General features: G+C 51.4%; 1 protein-coding gene across 2 annotated transcripts; it reads left to right on the plus strand.

The window, feature by feature from the left end:
- Positions 1-1,736: 1,736 nt before the first annotated feature.
- TIMM29 (translocase of inner mitochondrial membrane 29) lies at positions 1,737-7,637 on the plus strand. Of its 2 annotated transcripts, none has more exons than XM_075577481.1 (2): positions 1,737-1,883; positions 6,889-7,637. In XM_075577481.1, exons 1-2 carry the CDS (start codon positions 1,769-1,771, stop codon positions 7,479-7,481), a joined length of 708 nt encoding a protein of 235 aa, XP_075433596.1. In that variant the 5' UTR covers positions 1,737-1,768; the 3' UTR covers positions 7,482-7,637. The 2 variants fall into 2 exon arrangements, with proteins under 2 accessions (XP_075433596.1, XP_075433595.1); XM_075577480.1 differs by having other exon boundaries at positions 1,782-1,915.
- Positions 7,638-19,337: the final 11,700 nt, after the last annotated feature.

The following is a 19,337-nucleotide window of genomic DNA, read 5'->3' on the forward strand; positions in this document are numbered from 1 at the left end:
TATGTAGCTATGTATGTTATCAACAGGAAGCTTTGTGGCTATGTATGTGACTATGTATGTTATCAACAGGAAGCTTCGTGGCTATGTATGTTATCAACAGGAAGCTTTGTGGCTGTGTATGTGGCTATGTATGTTATCAACAGGAAGCTTTGTGGCTGTGTATGTAGCTATGTATGTTATCAACAGGAAGCTTTGTGGCTATGTATGTTATCAACAGGAAGCTTCGTGGCTGTGTATGTGGCTATGTATGTTATCAACAGGAAGCTTCGTGGCTATGTATGTTATTAACAGGAAGCTTCGTGGCTATGTATGTTATCAACAGGAAGCTTTGTGGCTATGTATGTTATCAACAGGAAGCTTCGTGGCTATGTATGTTATCAACAGGAAGCTTTGTGGCTATGTATGTTATCAACAGGAAGCTTTGTGGCTGTGTATGTAACTGTGTGTGTGGCTATGTATGTTATCAACAGGAAGCTTTGTGGCTATGTATGTGACTATGTGTGTGGCTATGTATGTTATCAACAGGAAGCTTCGTGGCTGTGTATGTGGCTATGTATGTTAACAACAGGAAGCTTTGTGGCTATGTATGTGACTGTGTGTGGCTATGTATGTTATCAACAGGAAGCTTTGTGGCTATGTAGTATGTGGCTATGTATGTTATCAACAGGAAGCTTCGTGGCTGTGTATGTGACTATGTATGTTATGAACAGGAAGCTTTGTGGCTGTGTATGTGGCTATGTATGTTATGAACAGGAAGCTTCGTGGCTGTGTATGTGGCTATGTATGTTATCAACAGGAAGCTTCGTGGCTGTGTATGTGACTATGTATGTTATGAACAGGAAGCTTTGTGGCTGAGTATGTGGCTATGTATGTTATGAACAGGAAGCTTTGTGGCTATGTATGTGGCTGTGTATGTTATGAATAGGAAGCTTTGGTATGCACAGGACATACTTGAAAACGAGAAGTAACTCTCAATGTATTACTTCCTGGTAAAATATTTTTATAAATAAAAATAAAAATTAATAAATGAAATACATGGCTAATAGAGAGTCATTACGTTCTATGATTATATAATTGAGCAGATATTAGTATAATAATAATAATAATAATAGGTAGATGAAACATAAACAAGGGATCAACTGCCAACAGCAATAATAATTTGAGGACACATTAATAATAATAATAATAATAATTGTATCTATCTATATACTGTATTCATATTAATAGGAATAATATCTTATAGTAGGATGGTTTGCATTCCTTATTCTAATTTGATTTACTCATTTGCTTAAATAATATATGAATTGATATATTCAATAACTTAATTGGTGTTGTCATTGCGGTAATAGTTTCATGTACACATGGATGTTTCAGCTTAGATAAAGTATCCGATGCATTAATTGATGTTTGTTGATGTATTAGTTTCATGTATTAATTGATGTACACATCGGTTTAATGAATTAATCTATGTATTAACCTAACTAATATGCTAATTGATACATGCATAGCTTGACGTATGCATTAATTGATGTATTAATTGGTTTAATTGACTTATCACTAATATTAAATAAATGAACTACACTATGGTGACGGATTGCCTTGTTGGTGACAATAGGAACAATAATAATAATAATACTTCGTGTTATCTCGGTAATAACGGAGTGGAACTGATCTTCCCTGTTCGTGTTTCCTTCCGGAGTGGTTTGGGGTGGCGTGCAGTAGTAAGGGCAGGGGACCGGAAGTGGCGTGCTGCTGCTGGCGGAAGAAGATGGCAAGTCGCTGTCTGCATGTGCTGTGCAGGAGGTCGTGCTCCGGGGCCCCGGTAGGGGAAGCAGCAGCGAGGAGGCCGGGGGTGTGGGAGCGAGTGAGGAGCGGAAAGATCGGTAGGGAGAGGAGGTGGCATTATACAGGACATGTGTGTAATATACAGGGTTCTAGAGCTCTTTCTATGTGATACAGGGGTCTAGGGCTGCTCTTTCTGTGTGATACAGGGGTCTGGGGCTGCTCTATGTGATGCAGGGTTCTTAGGCTGCTCTATGTGATGCAGGGTTCTAGGGCTGCTCTATGTGATGCAGGGTTCTAGGGCTGCTCTATGTGATGCAGGGTTCTAGGGCTGCTCTGTGATGCAGGGTTCTAGGGCTGCTCTATGTGATACAGGGGTCTGGGGCTGCTCTATGTGATACAGTGTTCTAGGGCTGCTCTATGTGATACAGGGTTCTAGGGCTGCTCTATGTGATACAGGGTTCTAGGGCTGCTCTATGTGATACAGGGGTCTAGGGCTGCTCTATGTGATACAGGGGTCTAGGGCTGCTCTATGTGATGCAGGGTTCTAGGGCTGCTCTATGTGATGCAGGGTTCTAGGGCTGCTCTATGTGATACAGGGGTCTGGGGCTGCTCTATGTGATACAGGGTTCTAGGGCTGCTCTATGTGATACAGGGTTCTAGGGCTGCTCTATGTGATACAGGGGTCTGGGGCTGCTCTATGTGATACAGTGTTCTAGGGCTGCTCTATGTGATACAGGGTTCTAGGGCTGCTCTATGTGATACAGGGTTCTAGGGCTGCTCTATGTGATACAGGGGTCTAGGGCTGCTCTATGTGATACAGGGGTCTAGGGCTGCTCTATGTGATACAGGGTTCTAGGACTGCCTATGTGATACAGGGTTCTAGGGCTGCTCTGTGATACAGGGGTCTAGGGCTGCTCTATGTGATGAAGGGTTCTAGGGCTGCTCTATGTGATGCAGGGTTCTAGGGCTGCTCTATGTGATGAAGGGTTCTAGGGCTGCTCTATGTGATGCAGGGTTCTAGGGCTGCTCTATGTGATGCAGGGTTCTAGGGCTGCTCTATGTGATGCAGGGTTCTAGGGCTGCTCTATGTGATGCGGGGTTCTAGGGCTGCTCTATGTGATGCAGGTTTCTAGGGCTGCTCTATGTGATACAGGGGTCTAGGGCTGCTCTATGTGATGAAGGGTTCTAGGGCTGCTCTATGTGATGCAGGGTTCTAGGGCTGCTCTATGTGATGCAGGGTTCTGGGGCTGCTCTATGTGATGCAGGGTTCTGGGGCTGCTCTATGTGATGCAGGGTTCCGGGGCTGCTCTATGTGATGCAGGGTTCTGGGGCTGCTCTATGTGATGCAGGGTTATAGGGCTGTTCTTTTTATTTGTTACTATTATTCCCCTAGTGCACCCTGCATTCCCCTATATTACCATTGCGAAGAGACCGAACGGGTCCCCTCTCCCCCCTCCCTTTTTTCTGTAATATACAGGGTTCCCATAGATCCCTCCTGTCTGTGTCACCCTGCAGGGGGAGGGACAGACTCCATGTCCCATAGTTCCCTACTGTGTCACCCTGCGGTGGGAGGGACAGACTCCATGTCCCATAGCTCCCTCCTGACTGTGTCACCCTGCGGTGGGAGGGACAGGCTCCATGTCCCATATCTCCCTCCTGTCTGTGTCACTGTGTCATCCTGCGGTGGGAGGGACAGACTCCATGTCCCATAGCTCCCTCCTGTCTGTGTCACCCTGCGGTGGGAGGGACAGACTCCATGTCCCATAGCTCCCTCCTGTCTGTGTCACTGTGTCACCCTGCGGGGGGAGGGACAGACTCCATGTCCCATAGCTCCCTCCTGTCTGTGTCACTGTGTCACCCTGCGGTGGGAGGGAGAGACTCCATGTCCCATAGCTCCCTCCTGACTGTGTCACCCTGCGGGGGGATGGACAGACTCCATGTCCCATAGCTCCCTCCTGACTGTGTCACCCTGCAGGGGGAGGGACAGACTCCATGTCCCATAGCTCCCTCCTGTCTGTGTCACTGTGTCACCCTGCGGGGGGAGGGACAGACTCCATGTCCCATAGCTCCCTCCTGTCTGTGTCACTGTGTCACCCTGCGGGGGGAGGGACAGACTCCATGTCCCATAGCTCCCTCCTGACTGTGTCACCCTGCGGGGGGATGGACAGACTCCATGTCCCATAGCTCCCTCCTGACTGTGTCACCCTGCAGGGGGAGGGACAGACTCCATGTCCCATAGCTCCCTCCTACTGTGTCACTGTGTCACCCTGCTGTGGGAGAGACAGACCCCATGTCCCATAGCTCCCTCCTGTCTGTGTCACTGTGTCACCCTGCGGGGGGAGGGACAGACTCCATGTCCCATATCTCCCTCCTGTCTGTGTCACTGTGTCACCCTGCGGGGGGAGGGACAGACTCCATGTCCCATATCTCCCTCCTGTCTGTGTCACCCTGCGGTGGGAGGGACAGACTCCATGTCCCATAGCTCCCTCCTGTCTGTGTCACTGTGTCACCCTGCGGTGGGAGGGACAGACTCCATGTCCCATAGCTCCCTCCTGTCTGTCACCCTGCGGTGGGAGGGACAGACTCCATGTCCCATATCTCCCTCCTGACTGTGTCACCCTGCGGTGGGAGGGACAGACTCCATGTCCCATAGCTCCCTCATGCCTGTGTCACTGTGTCACCCTGCGGGGGGAGGGACAGACTCCATGTCCCATAGCTCCCTCCTGTCTGTGTCACCCTGCAGGGGGAGGGACAGACTCCATGTCCCATAGCTCCCTCCTGTCTGTGTCACCGTGTCACCCTGCGGGGGGAGGGACAGACTCCATGTCCCATAGCTCCCTCCTGTCTGTGTCACTGTGTCACCCTGCGGTGGGAGGAACAGACTCCATGTCCCATAGCTCCCTCCTGTCTGTGTCACCCTGCAGGGGGAGGGACAGACTCCATGTCCCATAGCTCCCTCCTACTGTGTCACTGTGTCACCCTGCGGTGGGAGAGACAGATTCCATGTCCCATATCTCCCTCCTGTCTGTGTCACTGTGTCACCCTGCAGTGGGAGGGACAGACCATGTCCCATAGCTCCCTCCTGTCTGTGTCACTGTGTCACCCTGCGGGGGGAGGGACAGACTCCATGTCCCATAGCTCCCTCCTGTCTGTGTCACTGTGTCACCCTGCGGCGGGAGGGACAGACTCCATGTCCCATATCTCCCTCCTGTCTGTGTCACCCTGCGGTGGGAGGGACAGACTCCATGTCCCATAGCTCCCTCCTGTCTGTGTCACTGTGTCACCCTGCGGCGGGAGGGACAGACTCCATGTCCCATATCTCCCTCCTGTCTGTGTCACCCTGCGGTTGGAGGGACAGACTCCATGTCCCATAGCTCCCTCCTGTCTGTGTCACTGTGTCACCCTGCGGGGGGAGGGACAGACTCCATGTCCCATAGCTCCCTCCTGTCTGTGTCACTGTGTCACCCTGCGGGGGGAGGGACAGACTCCATGTCCCATAGCTCCCTCCTGCCTGTGTCACTGTGTCACCCTGCGGTGGGAGGGACAGACTCCATGTCCCATAGCTCCCTCCTGCCTGTGACTGTGTCACCATGCGGGGGAGGGACAGCCTCCATGTCCCATAGCTCCCTCCTGTCTGTGTCACTGTGTCACCCTGCTGGGGAGGGACAGACTCCGTGTCCCATAGCTCCCTCCTGTCTGTGTCACTGTGTCACCCTGCGGGGGAGGGACAGACTCCGTGTCCCATAGCTCCCTCCTGTCTGTGTCACTGTGTCACCATGCGGGGGAGGGACAGCCTCCATGTCCCATAGCTCCCTCCTGTCTGTGTCACTGTGTCACCCTGCTGGGGAGGGACAGACTCCGTGTCCCATAGCTCCCTCCTGTCTGTGTCACCCTGCGGGGGGAGGGACAGACTCCATGTCCCATAGCTCCCTCCTGTCTGTGTCACTGTGTCACCCTGCGGGGGGAGGGACAGACTCCACGTCCCATAGCTCCCTCCTGTCTGTGTCACTGTGTCACCCTGCGGGGGGAGGGACAGACTCCATGTCCCATAGCTCCCTCCTGTCTGTGTCACTGTGTCACCCTGCGGTGGGAGGGACAGACTCCATGTCCCATAGCTCCCTCCTGTCTGTGTCACTGTGTCACCCTGCGGGGGGAGGGACAGACTCCATGTCCCATAGCTCCCTCCTGTCTGTGTCACTGTGTCACCCTGCTGTGGGAGGGACAGACTCCATGTCCCATAGCTCCCTCCTGTCTGTGTCACTGTGTCACCCTGCGGGGGGAGGGACAGACTCCATGTCCCATATCTCCCTCCTGTCTGTGTCACTGTGTCACCCTGCGGGGGGAGGGACAGCCTCCATGTCCCATAGCTCCCTCCTGTCTGTGTCACTGTGTCACCCTGCTGGGGAGGGACAGACTCCGTGTCCCATAGCTCCCTCCTGCCTGTGTCACTCTGCGGGGGGAGGGACAGACTCCATGTCCCATAGCTCCCTCCTGTCTGTGTCACTGTGTCACCCTGCGGTGGGAGGGACAGACTCCATGTCCCATAGCTCCCTCCTGTCTGTGTCACTGTGTCACCCTGCGGGGGGAGGGACAGACTCCATGTCCCATAGCTCCCTCCTGTCTGTGTCACTGTGTCACCCTGCTGTGGGAGGGACAGACTCCATGTCCCATAGCTCCCTCCTGTCTGTGTCACTGTGTCACCCTGCGGGGGGAGGGGCAGACTCCATGTCCCATAGCTCCCTCCTGTCTGTGTCACTGTGTCACCCTGCGGGGGGAGGGACAGACTCCATGTCCCATAGCTCCCTCCTGTCTGTGTCACTGTGTCACCCTGCGGGGGAGGGACAGACTCCATGTCCCATAGCTATCTCCTGTCTGTGTCACTGTGTCACCCTGCGGGGGGAGGGACAGACTCCATGTCCCATAGCTCCCACCTGTCTGTGTCACTGTGTCACCCTGCGGGAGGAGGGACAGACTCCATGTCCCATAGCTCCCTCCTGTATGTGTCACTGTGTCACCCTGCGGGGGGAGGGACAGACTCCATGTCCCATAGCTCCCTCCTGTCTGTGTCACTGTGTCACCCTTCTCTCTCTCTCCTTCTCCCAGGAGTCTGGATGAAAAGTCTCCTTCACGACTACGCCGAAGCCTGCAAGGACATTGCAGTGGGCGCCAAGGAGCGCCCGGGCAAAGCTGCACTGTACCTCTCTGTCATCACAGGCGCCGTCCTCTGCGGCTCCAACGCTCCCTCTGACGACTCCTTCCACTGCTCCATGCTGGACGCCGCCGGCACCCTCCTCCTCCTCTCCCCCTGGACGCGGAACGGCAAATCCGACCGGCACACTCAGCGCCTCATCGATCTGGACAACCAAGGCCGCCTGCATCACGCTAACCTCGTGTTCCTTTCCGTCATGTACGAGTCGCCCCACGACCCGGCCTGTGACGTTTACCACGCCCGCTGCCCGCACCTCGAGCCTCGCTGGGTGGACTTCCCCGGCCGGGTCCTGGACGTGGGGTTCCTCGGGCGCTGGTGGGTCCTGCGCTCCCGGATGAAGGACTTTGACGTGAACGACGAGGAGTTCGCCCACCTCCCGCCCGACATGAGAACGATCTCGTGGAGAGATCTCCACTCGCAGGAGAACGAGAAGCTTTACGTGAGCAAGTTCCTGCCCGTCGTCATGCCCGAGGAGCAGCTGGATTAGGAGGGGTGGGGCGCGGGCAACGCGACACGTTGTCGGAAGCAGATCACACGTGCGTGTGGATCTAGATAAAAATGTACGTATTTGTTTGTATATGTTGGGTGTTTCACATGTATATGGACCAATACCGGTCTAGAAAAATGTACACGTTTCTCTGTGTATATTGTGTTTGTGTGTATATCTAGGTGAATATGTTTAGAGGTGCACCTATAGCAGGGGCGAACAACAATATAAGGTACTCGGGCCTGCGGGTTTTTTGGGGGAGGGGGGACTTCCAGCTACGCTAACCCTCCTGTTGGTGTCTGTCACTGTGTGTTTGTGATGCAGGCGCTCTCGCTGACACTCTCGCAAACGCGCGCCCGCTGACGCTCTTGCAAGCTTGCGCCTGCCGACACAATCCCACGGGCGCCTGCAGCCGCTCTCTCGCAAGCACGCAGACACGCGCACCCTTACAAACGCTGTGGCTCAAGTGCGCACGCTTGGGCCAGAGAGATTAATTCACGTTTGTGTGTACATATAGCAGGGGGTGGTCAAAAATATCAAATACTCCGGGGCCAGCATTTTGTTGAGCTAACCCTCCTGTCCCCTGCTGGCGGCACTGTTTGTGATGCACACATGCTGACGCTCTCGCACACGCTCGCCAACGCTCATGCGCACACGCGCTCGCTGACACTTGCAAGTGCTGGCGGTTTCTTGCACGCACTAGCGTGTGCTCGCAGATGCTCTCGGGCGGGCTGACACTCTCTTGCCCAAGTGTGAGCTCAATGACGCTCTCACAAACACTCGTCCGCACACTTTCACACGCTCCCTCACACTCGCTGACGCTCAGACACTCCTCACGCCTCCATCTCTTGCATAGCACTTATGAATGTGCATATCTGTATAAGTATACACCTAACTTTTTGGCCTCAATGAGAAACGTTCTGTTTGGCGAAAACCGAAACTGCGTTTCAACAGAAGAACCTCGTCCCAACCGTCGATCATCCCGGTGGGAGTGTGATGGTTTGGGGCTGCTTTGCTGCCTCAGGACCTGCGCGGCTGGCCATCACTGACACAACCATGAATCCTGCATTGTATCAGAAGATTCTAGAGGAGAACGTCAGGCCGCCCGTCCGTGCGCTGAAGCGAAAGTGGGTCATGCAGCAAGACAGTGATCCCAAGCAAGGGATGGCTGCAGAAGAAGACATTTCCATGTTTTAGAATGGCCTGGTCACAGTCCGGACCTAAACCCCATGGAGATGTTGTGGTAGGAACTGAAGTGAGTGGTCCATGCAAAGAAGCCCTCAAATGCGGAGTGGGCCAAAATTCCTCAGACCCGATGTGAGAAACGGACCATGGTCGTGTTTCTGTGGGCTGGTATATAGGTGCTGGGTGGTCATGCTTCTGTGGGCTGGTATATAGGGGCTGGGTGGTCGTGCTTCTGTGGGCTGGTATATAGGGGCTGGGTGGACGTGCTTCTGTGGGTTGGTATATAGGGGCTGGGCGGTCATGCTTCTGTGGGCTGGTATATAGGGGCTGGGCGGTCATGCTTCTGTGGGCTGGTATATAGGGGCTGGGCGGTCATGCTTCTGTGGATTGGGATATAGGGGCTGGGCGGTCATGCTTCTGTGGGCTGGGATATAGGGGCTGGGTGGTCATGCTTCTGTGGGCTGGTATATAGGGGCTGGGTGGTCATGCTTCTGTGGGCTGGTATATAGGGGCTGGGTGATCGTGCTTCTGTGGGCTGGTATATAGGGGCTGGGTGGTCGTGCTTCTGTGGGCTGGTATATAGGGGCTGGGTGGTTGTGCTTCTGTGGGCTGGTATATAGGGGCTGGGTGGTCTGGCTTCTGTGGGCTGGTATATAAGGGCTGGGTGGTCGTGTTTCTGTGGGCTGGTATATAGGGGCTGGGTGTTCATGCTTCTGTGGGCTGGTATATAGGGGCTGGGTGTTCATGCTTCTGTGGGCTGGTACATAAGGGCTGTGTGGACGTGCTTCTGTGGGCTGGTATATAGGGGCTGGGTGGTCATGCTTCTGTGGGCTGGTATATAGGGGCTGGGTGGTCATGCTTCTGTGGGCTGGTATGTAGGGGCTGGGTGGTCATGCTTCTTTGGGCTGGTATGTAGGGGCTGGGTGGTCATGCTTCTGTGGGCTGGTATATAGGGGCTGGGTGGTCATGCTTCTGTGGGCTGGTATATAGGGGCTGGGTGGTCATGCTTGTAGGGGCTGGGTGGTCATGCTTCTGTGGGCTGGTATATAAGGGCTGGGTGGTCATGCTTCTGTGGGCTGGTATATAGGAACTGGATGGTCGTGCTTCTGTGGGCTGGTATATAGGGACTGGATGGTCGTGCTGTGGGCTGGTATATAGGGGCTGGGTGGTCGTGCTTCTGTGGGCTGGTATATAGGGGCTGGGTGTTCATGCTTCTGTGGGCTGGTACATAAGGGCTGTGTGGACGTGCTTCTGTGGGCTGGTATATAGGGGCTGGGTGGTCAGGTTTCTGTGGGCTGGTATGTAGGGGCTGGGTGGTCATGCTTCTGTGGGCTGGTATATAGGGGCTGGGTGGTCATGCTTCTGTGGGCTGGTATGTAGGGGCTGGGTGGTCATGCTTCTGTGGGCTGGTATGTAGGGGCTGGGTGGTCATGCTTCTGTGGGCTGGTATATAGGGGCTGGGTGGATGTGTTTCTGTGGGCTGGAATATAGGGGCTGGGTGGTCATGCTTCTAGGGGCTGGTATATAGGGGCTGGGTGGTCATGCTTCTGGGGGCTGGGTGGTCATGCTTCTGGGGGCTGGTATATAGGGGCTGGGTGGTCATGCTTCTGGGGGCTGGTATATAGGGGCTGGGTGGTCATGCTTCTGGGGGCTGGTATATAGGGGCTGGGTGGTCGTGCTTCTGTGGGCTCGTATGTCTGTGTTAGGTAATCATGTACAAATCTCTGTCTTCCGGCCCGGACAGTTTAGCGACTTCATACAGGTGTGTTTGCCTATACTTTTATTAGACATCTTGCTTATCTTCTAACTAACTCCATTTTGCATTACAATTTTAAACCCATCCGGGTTACTCCCCACTCTGCCCAAAAGGGCGTGGTAAAAAGGCCACGTTTCTTCATATGTGGTGGTCCTGCCCCAAGATTTCCGGACTATGGCAACGGGTTTCGAAATTGGACTCAGGGAATCCTTAGTACAGGTGTACCATTGGGTCCCAATGGTATTTCTCTTAAATAAACCTCTCCACAATCTCTCAAGAGCAGAGATAAACTGTTATCACATATAGTTACTGCCACTAGAGGTAAAATACCAGAAGTATGGATCCAAAACAAAATACCGGACCTGACAAACATAGGGGTCAAGGTGTGGTCCCTGTGCCTGATGGAGAAGCTGAGCAGCCTTCTCAACGACACCTTCAGAGAGCCTGGAATCCATGGCTTACCTTCGCAGATAATCCCCGGCTTCCAGCCTTCTCTCACGCGCCCGGAACCCTCCCCTAGCTCGACTTTGTGGTGGATTGAGCTCCCTTTGCAAACAAAGCCCAACCGCAGAGGTGGATACAAAGAATAAACTATAATGATAAGAAACTCATTCTCTACTGTATACCATGTAACTGCTGTCTCATAGAAGTGAATTTTAGCCTGTATAACAAGCGTGTAAAAATGTTGTTCCTGTACCTTTCTCCATCTCCTCTCTCCCCCCCCCCCCCCCCTTCTCTTTATTTTACCCAATAACACTCCTTTGTACCACTACAAAACCTGGGAGAAAAATCGTAACACCAATTTAGATTTAGCCATATGGCATGAAATATGGGACGCGGCATCCACAATCTCACCCTGCGTTATGATCAAAGGCGACATCTACAAACTGATATATAGCTGATACCCGACCCCTACCATGTTACCCTCTATTCTCCCAAACGTCTCTCCGATGCGCCAGTGCGATGGTGGTTATACGAGCACTACATTGCATAGATTCCCCCTCACTCCCATTCTCTCTTCCCCACCTCCCTCCCATTCTCTCTTCCCCCCCTCCCATGCTCTCTTCCCCCCTCCCTCCCATGCTCTCTTCCCCCCTCCCTCCCATTCTCTCTTCCCCACCTCCCTCCCATTCTCTCTTCCCCCCCTCCCATGCTCTTCCCCCCTCCCTCCCATGCTCTCTTCCCCCCCTCCCTCCCATTCTCTCTTCCCCCCCTCCCTCCCGTTCTCTCTTCCCCCCTCCCTCCCGTTCTCTCTTCCCCCCCTCCCTCCTATGCTCTCTTCCCCCCCTCCCTCCCATTCTCTCTTCCCCCCTCCCTCCCATTCTCTCTTCCCCCCTCCCTCCCATGCTCTCTTCCCCCCCTCCCTCCCATTCTCTCTTCCACCCCTCCCTCCCATTCTCTCTTCCCCCCTCCCTCCCATGCTCTCTTCCCCCCCTCCCTCCCATTCTCTCTTCCCCCCCTCCCTCCCATTCTCTCTCCCCCCCTCCCTCCCATTCTCTCTTCCCCACCTCCCTCCCATTCTCTCTTCCCCCCCTCCCATGCTCTCTTCCCCCCTCCCTCCCATGCTCTCTTCCCCCCTCCCTCCCTCCCATTCTCTCTTCCCCCCCTCCCTCCCATTCTCTCTTCCCCCCCTCCCTCCCATTCTCTCTTCCCCCCCTCCCTCCCATTCTCTCTTCCCCCCCTCCCTCCCATTCTCTCTTCCCCCCCTCCCTCCCATTCTCTCTTCCCCCCCCTCCCTCCCATTCTCTCTTCCCCCCCTCCCTCCCATTCTCTCTCCCCCCCCTCCCTCCCATTCTCTCTTCCCCCATGCCAACCACCATGGAAATCAGGGGTTGCTTTAATAAACAGTACAGCACAATACATTATGCCGACAATAGTGAAAACATGTAGCTATGTGTCACGGTGTGCTCACCACACACGAGGCGGGACCACTGCGCTGAGGCGGGGAAGGATATTACGCCACCCACAACCACGGGGGCGCTTCTGGAGTGTAGAGTAAGTCGGAATAGCCGGGTCGGGGTTGGAGAGGTGCGGATGGTCGATATACTTGCCGGGTGTCAGAGGAGGAGAGGCACAGGACGCTGCAGGTACTATTAGCCGGGTCCGGAATTGGAGAGGGTAGAGTCGTCGTGATCCGTTTGCCGAGGTCAGGGTAAGAGAGAGCAGAATGGCCGTTTTGTCGGGATGCCGAGGTCAGGTCGTGGAAAGCCGGGTCGGTACACGAGGAAAAAGCAGCAAGGCAGGACGAGGCTGAGGAGGCAGAGAAGAGGTGAGTTCAACGCAACTAGAGCTATGCTCGGCCAAAGTGCCAGTGGCTGAGCATATGTAGGTGAGAGCGTCCAATAGGAAAACTGCAGCGTGGAGGTGTGTGCCAAGCAAGGCTGCGATAGGAGGCAGGGTAACAAGGCTGCGATAGGAGGCAGGGTAGCAAGGCTGCGATAGGAGGCAGGGTAACAAGGCTGCGATAGGAGGCAGGGTAACAAGGCTGCGATAGGAGGCAGGGTAGCAAGGCTGCGATAGGAGGCAGGGTAACAAGGCTGCGATAGGAGGCAGGGTAACAAGGCTGCGATAGGAGGCAGGGTAGCAAGGCTGCGATAGGAGGCAGGGTAACAAGGCTGCGATAGGAGGCAGGGTAGCAAGGCTGCGATAGGAGGCAGGGTAACAAGGCTGCGATAGGAGGCAGGGTAGCAAGGCTGCGATAGGAGGCAGGGTAGCAAGGCTGCGATAGGAGGCAGGGTAACAAGGCTCAGGTGAGCTCCCTGGGATGGAGACTGTGTATTGCGCATGCGTGCCTGCGCGCGCCCCCCCGTCCTCGCGAAAAGGGATGGCTTTAATGGAGCTTGAGCGGGTGCGCGCCTGAAGCGCGATGACCGCCGGAGGGATCAGCGGGACCCGCGGAGGCAGGAGCGGGTGTCGGGAGAGTGCTGGCCACCGGAGAGGGCGGCGTGGCTCCCCGAAACTTACACTATGGTGATTCTACACCTGTGGGTGACCGTTCTGTAACCAGAATAAGGTATACATCCCTTCCAAAGATATAGGTCACTCACAGAAGAAGGATGACCATCGCCACTGTATAAAGCATTAGTAAGACCACACCTTGAATATGGAGTGCAGCTTGGGCGTCACTCCGTAGAAAAGACATTTTGGAACTAGAGAGAGAGTGCAGAGAAGAGCCACCAAATGAATAAAGGGGATGGACAATCTAACTTATATAATGTGTTACTATTTCAGCAGCTGGTTGCAACGTCAGAGAGCCCCTGCCCTTATCTTTTATTAGCTCTCTGATAAGGACAGAGTACACAATATACTTAATTTCTCTTTCCCACCGCCCGATGGATTAAATTTATCACAGAATCTGTGACTTTACATGAAATATAGAAAACAACATCACAAGAGGCACAAAAAAAAAAAGTATTCGTGTATTTCAATTTTGAAGTTTTGTTTCTCCTCCGAAAGCTGAAAATAGACTGAAAAATTCCTAATTTCCTTAACATAAAACCCTTTTCACATTTTCCCTTCTCTCCTGTAAACGGAACATGTGACATCACACAAAGGCTAACACATCATTTAACACGGGGAGAGAAACTGGAAATGCAACCTCATTTATCACTGCAATTCAAACAGTTAACATAATGCGGAGAAAATAAACACGGAAAGGTTAGACACAAAACCAACACACAACACACATTTATCATTACAGAAAGGCGTTGTGCGCTTTCGTCTTCCTGTATTATAAAGCCAATTGTTTCAACTGTTTGCCAGCCATTTCTTCTATCAATAAACTCATCATGTGATATCACGTGGTCTTGTACTTTGATTTATTTGAAACGCGTTTAGGATCGAAGACGCATCATAACACACACATTTATGTTCATCGTTACAAATAAGTTATGTTGGGCAAAAAAAAGTGACAAAAATCATCCCACGTACAGTGTATAGAAAATTACAATCCCACTTGTGAGCACAGCCCCATGTCTCAGGCAGGGCTGCGACCCTCGGTCCCTCCCCCCCATTATCTCATCGCCTGCGATGCTTCCACTGCAGCCAGGGATTCTGGGAAATGAAATGCACGTCTGTTTCCCAGAATCCCTGGCTGCAGGGAGGAGCATTGCGCGCAAAGAGATAATGGGGAAGGGCAGGGTGGCGGGCCCGTTCCGAGATGTGCGAAAAGTGCTCACGCGGGGTGATATTTTAACCCGAAAAGACACTGCTCACTTTTTTGCTTAAATTAACCTTCCTGTGAGAGAGAAACAGAGAATGAGTGTGTATGTCACAAAATATGACTTAGTCCAACGAATGAACAAGTGGCACAACACAATACCCCATAAATACTATCAATATATATATATATATATAAAGCAGAAAATAGCCATGTTAGTCCAGTTGCGATAGTGCAGAATAAATGAGAACTCATTTATTCTGCACTATATATATATATATATATATATATATATATATATATATATATATATATATACTTGCAAGTCAGTCGTTTAGTTCTCCTTATTGTTACACAAAGTATCATGCAGATACTTTTCTGACTGGTAGCAGTTGTTTGGAGGTAGGTGGCACCTCCCACCAGAGCTCACTCCTCCTCACCTTTTTAACTTGGGAGGTCTTTTCACTTTGCTGCAAAGAACAGGACCTATAATGGTTCTCCCCCTCTTACAGAGGTAAAGGGGAAGGGTTCACAGTGTAGTGTAGGACCTGCATTAATTTGGTTATACCTTGACGTGGTATGCAGGCTTATGACGCTTTGGCCAAAGGGTTTAACTAAATAACCAAGTATTTAATATTATTGTTGAAGTATTTTACTTTATACTTTTTACCATATATGTTTTGTCAATGGGATGTAGCATTGGGCACCCCCTGTCTCTTGTTATATACAATTGCCACGCTCAGCAGCTCTCTTGTTGACATAAATATATAAGCATGATTTATCTCTATTTATTTGATTACCACGTGTATTACTACTGCGAAGCGCTATGTACATTAATGGCGCTATATAAATAAAGACATACAAAACAATGATGGGGTGGGGGTGGGAGTTTGAGCTAGCTGGGAATGTGTGTTAATCAATTTCAGGATGACATTTTTACCTGCTACTATTTTTGTTCCACGATTGCTTTCCCCGTTGAAATCGATCTTATCCGCGGGAACTTCTTTTCTCTGTCTGATCGTTTCTCTCATTGGATTCCTCGCATTGATATCTTTTTTTTGTTTTATGTTTGAAACCATCTCCATCGTGGTGGACTCTGCCGTGAGCTGACGGGCGCTGTGTGCGTTTCACCGTATGTTACAAACTGTTCCATACTGCCCTTGATTCTCGGGAGTGATCAATACCCTTGAATACAAATACCCCTTGGGACTTGCCACACTTAGGTCCCACGTCCCCTATCAACCTACTGCTGCCCATAGCCCAGAACTCGTGTAACGTAGACTCGCGGGGGTGTCAGGCTTCCGAGGGTTACCGATGGCGCCCAGCTACGCCTGCGGTGGCATACTCAGCTCCGTCTGCTTATTCCAGTCCCTCAGGGGTCAAGCCCCTCCCAAAATCTCTCCGTCACTCGAGTCTCCGGTCACTCGGATGTTCCTGGGATCTGGCTCCATTTCCCCCACATCGCGTCGGGGTCACCTGTGAAGGAAAAGGTCAGACGGACATGTCTCAAAGTCGATTTTCGTTTTATTTAAGCACAACCGCACAATTAGGGTCAATAGTACAGCCTTGCCTTAGTGTGATGAGGCATCGAATCTCTTCCAAACCACAGATATATATATATATATATTGCTTGACCTGAAGAAGAGAGGATAACTCTCGAAAGCTTGTCCAATGACATAAATTATTAGTCCAATAAAAAAGGTATCACTTAATACTGAAGAACTAATTTATTCTGCACTATCGCAACTGGACTAACACGGCTATTTTCTGCTTTATATATATATATATATATATATATATACACACGTAAAAAAGACATTAACCCTACATCATTCACACCTTATTCTGCGTGTTTCCCCACCCTGGCTTTATCTGCTATCAGCATTTTGCTGTTATCCATCGTCCGTGGGTTAGTGGGTAGGGGCTGGGTGCTCTTGTTGGATGTGTTGGCAGGTTAGCCAGGTAACCGTGTAGCAAACATCTTTGTCTACAGGCAAATTCAATTTAAGTTGAAACTTTGCTGTTCTCGCAAAGTTTTATGCCGGTGTGTTTGCCGATACCGGGGGGGGGGGGTTGACCGACTCACGTTCTCAAGGGACACCAACAGGTCGGGTGTAAAGGATATCCCTGCTTCACCACAGGTGGCTCAATCAGTGGCTCAACAATTGATTGAGCCACCTGTGCTGAAGCAGGGATATACCTTTACACCTGACCAGTTGGTGGCCCTTGAGGACCGGAGATGGGCACCTCTGGCCTATACCTTTTTATTAGACATATGGCTTATCTTCTTCAAACTAACTCCATTCTGTATTAAAACTTGAATCCATCTGTGAAGGAGTGTACAGGACACATAGGGAGTGTAGGTGGGGAAAGGGTTAATGCCCCTACGCTTGGCGAGGCCCGGGAACCACACCCAAGTCCTGGACTCTGCCTAGAATGCAGGAATTGTTCCCAATCAGCTTGTGATTAGGATTTAGGGTTAAAAAAAACCCCAGAGCTAGCGGACAGATTTACAACCTGCAAGAGAGGGCATTCCCATAGGGCTTATCTGGGGACTAGCTGGGACTTCCACCCAGCACCAAAGCTGAGGACGTTTCATTTGTTTGGCAGAGTTATGCTACTTTTGTTTGGTTGCATTGCACTGATATAAGTGTATTGCCACCTACTTCTCCCCCCCCCCCCCCCCCCCGGTCTGGGAAATAAAGAACTATCTTTAACAGAAGTTGATGAGTGCAACTCCTTAGTGACCCTATCTAGGAGGTCGTTCTGTGTCACACCATCCCCGTGCTGGTTCATGATTACCCAGCCTTATCACAGTACTCAGTCTCTCTTCTGGTGGTATCTCTCGCGGGGATTTTACAGTCCAACAGAGCAACAGGAGGAGTTATAGGGAGGGGTTATATGGGGTAACAGGAGGAGTTATAGGGAGGGGTTATATGGGGTAACAGGAGGAGTTATAGGGAGGGGTTATATGGAGTAATAGGAGGAGTTATAGGGAGGGGTTATATGGGGCAATAAGAGGAGTTATATATAGGGAGGGGTTATATGGGGTAATAGGAGGAGGTATAGGGAGGGGTTATATGGGACAATAGGAGGAGTTATAGGGAGGGGTTATATGGAACAATAGGAGGAGTTATAGGGAGGGGATATATGGAGCAATAGAAGAAGTTATAGGGAGGGGTTATATGTGGTAATAGGAGGAGTTATAGGGAGGGGTTATATGGGGCAATAGGAGGAGTTCTAGGGAGGGGTTATAGGGAGGGGTTATATGGGGTAATAGGAGGAGTTATAGGGAGAGGTTACATGGGGCAATAGGAGGAGTTATAGGGAGGGGTTATATGGTGTAATAGGAGGAGTTATAGGGAAGGGTTATATGGGGAAATAGGAGGAGTTATAGGGAGGGGTTATATGGGGCAATAGGAGGAGTTATAGGGAAAGGTTATATGGGGCAATAGGAAGAGTTATAGGGTGAGGTTATAGGGAGCAATAGGAGGAGTTATAGGGAGAGGTTATATGGGGTAATAGGAGGAATTATATGGGGTTATAGGAGGAGTTATAGGGAGAGGTTATATGGGGTAATAGGAGGAATTATATGGAGTAATAGGAGGAGTTATAGGGAGAGGTTATATGGGGCAATAGGAGGAGTTATAGGGAGTAATAGGAGGAGTTATAGGGAGGTTATATGGGGTAATAGGAGGAGTTATATGGGGCAATATTAAGAGTTATAGGGAGCAGATACAATAGCCAGGCAGTATGATCTCCCTATAACGCTCCCGATTTGCTGCGGGGACGTGGCTGTCTCCGTAGGGCGGTGTTGTTCAGATAACGGTATCTCTGTTCTAATCTCAAACTGATTCTCCAGGTCGTGTCTGGACAGGACCGTGTGTGCAATGCAGAGCTCCTCCGCTGACCGCATGCAAATCCTTATTAACACTTCTCCCGCTGCCTGGGCTCGCTTCTGCGCTGCCCTCATATATTATATATATTATAATTACTATTAGTAGTAGTATTCATTGATCGTATTTAACAGATTAGATTTAGATTTCGTTTCTCATCTTGAGTAAGTAATTCATTATAAAATTGGATGTCTGAAACCCAGGACTGTGTGAGCCTGTCCCTGATACGCTGCAGTCAGGTCACCCTACATTATATACACACCCAGGACTGTGTGAGCCTGTCCCTGATACTCTGCAGTCAGGTCACCCTACATTATATATACACCCAGGACTGTGTGAGCCGGTCCCTGATACGCTGCAGTCAGGTCACCCTACATTATATACACACCCAGGACTGTGCGAGCCTGTCCCTGATACTCTGCAGTCAGGTCGCCCTACATTAGATACACACCCAGGACTGTGCGAGTCTGTCCCTGATACTCTGCAGTCAGGTCGCCCTACATTATATATACACTCAGGACTGTGTGAGCCGGTCCCTGATATGCTGCAGTCAGGTCACCCTACATTATATACACACCCAGGACTGTGTGAGCCGGTCCCTGATACGCTGCAGTCAGGTCACCCTACATTATATATACACCCAGGACTGTGTGAGCCGGTCCCTGATACGCTGCAGTCAGGTCACCCTACATTATATACACACCCAGGACTGTGCGAGCCTGTCCCTGATACTCTGCAGTCAGGTCGCCCTACATTAGATACACACCCAGGACTGTGTGAGCCTGTCCCTGATACTCTGCAGTCAGGTCACCCTACATTATATACACACCCAGGACTGTGTGAGCCTGTCCCTGATACTC

This window comes from Ascaphus truei, chromosome 20 (assembly GCF_040206685.1).
Source record: "Ascaphus truei isolate aAscTru1 chromosome 20, aAscTru1.hap1, whole genome shotgun sequence".
Lineage (NCBI taxonomy): Eukaryota > Metazoa > Chordata > Amphibia > Anura > Ascaphidae > Ascaphus > Ascaphus truei.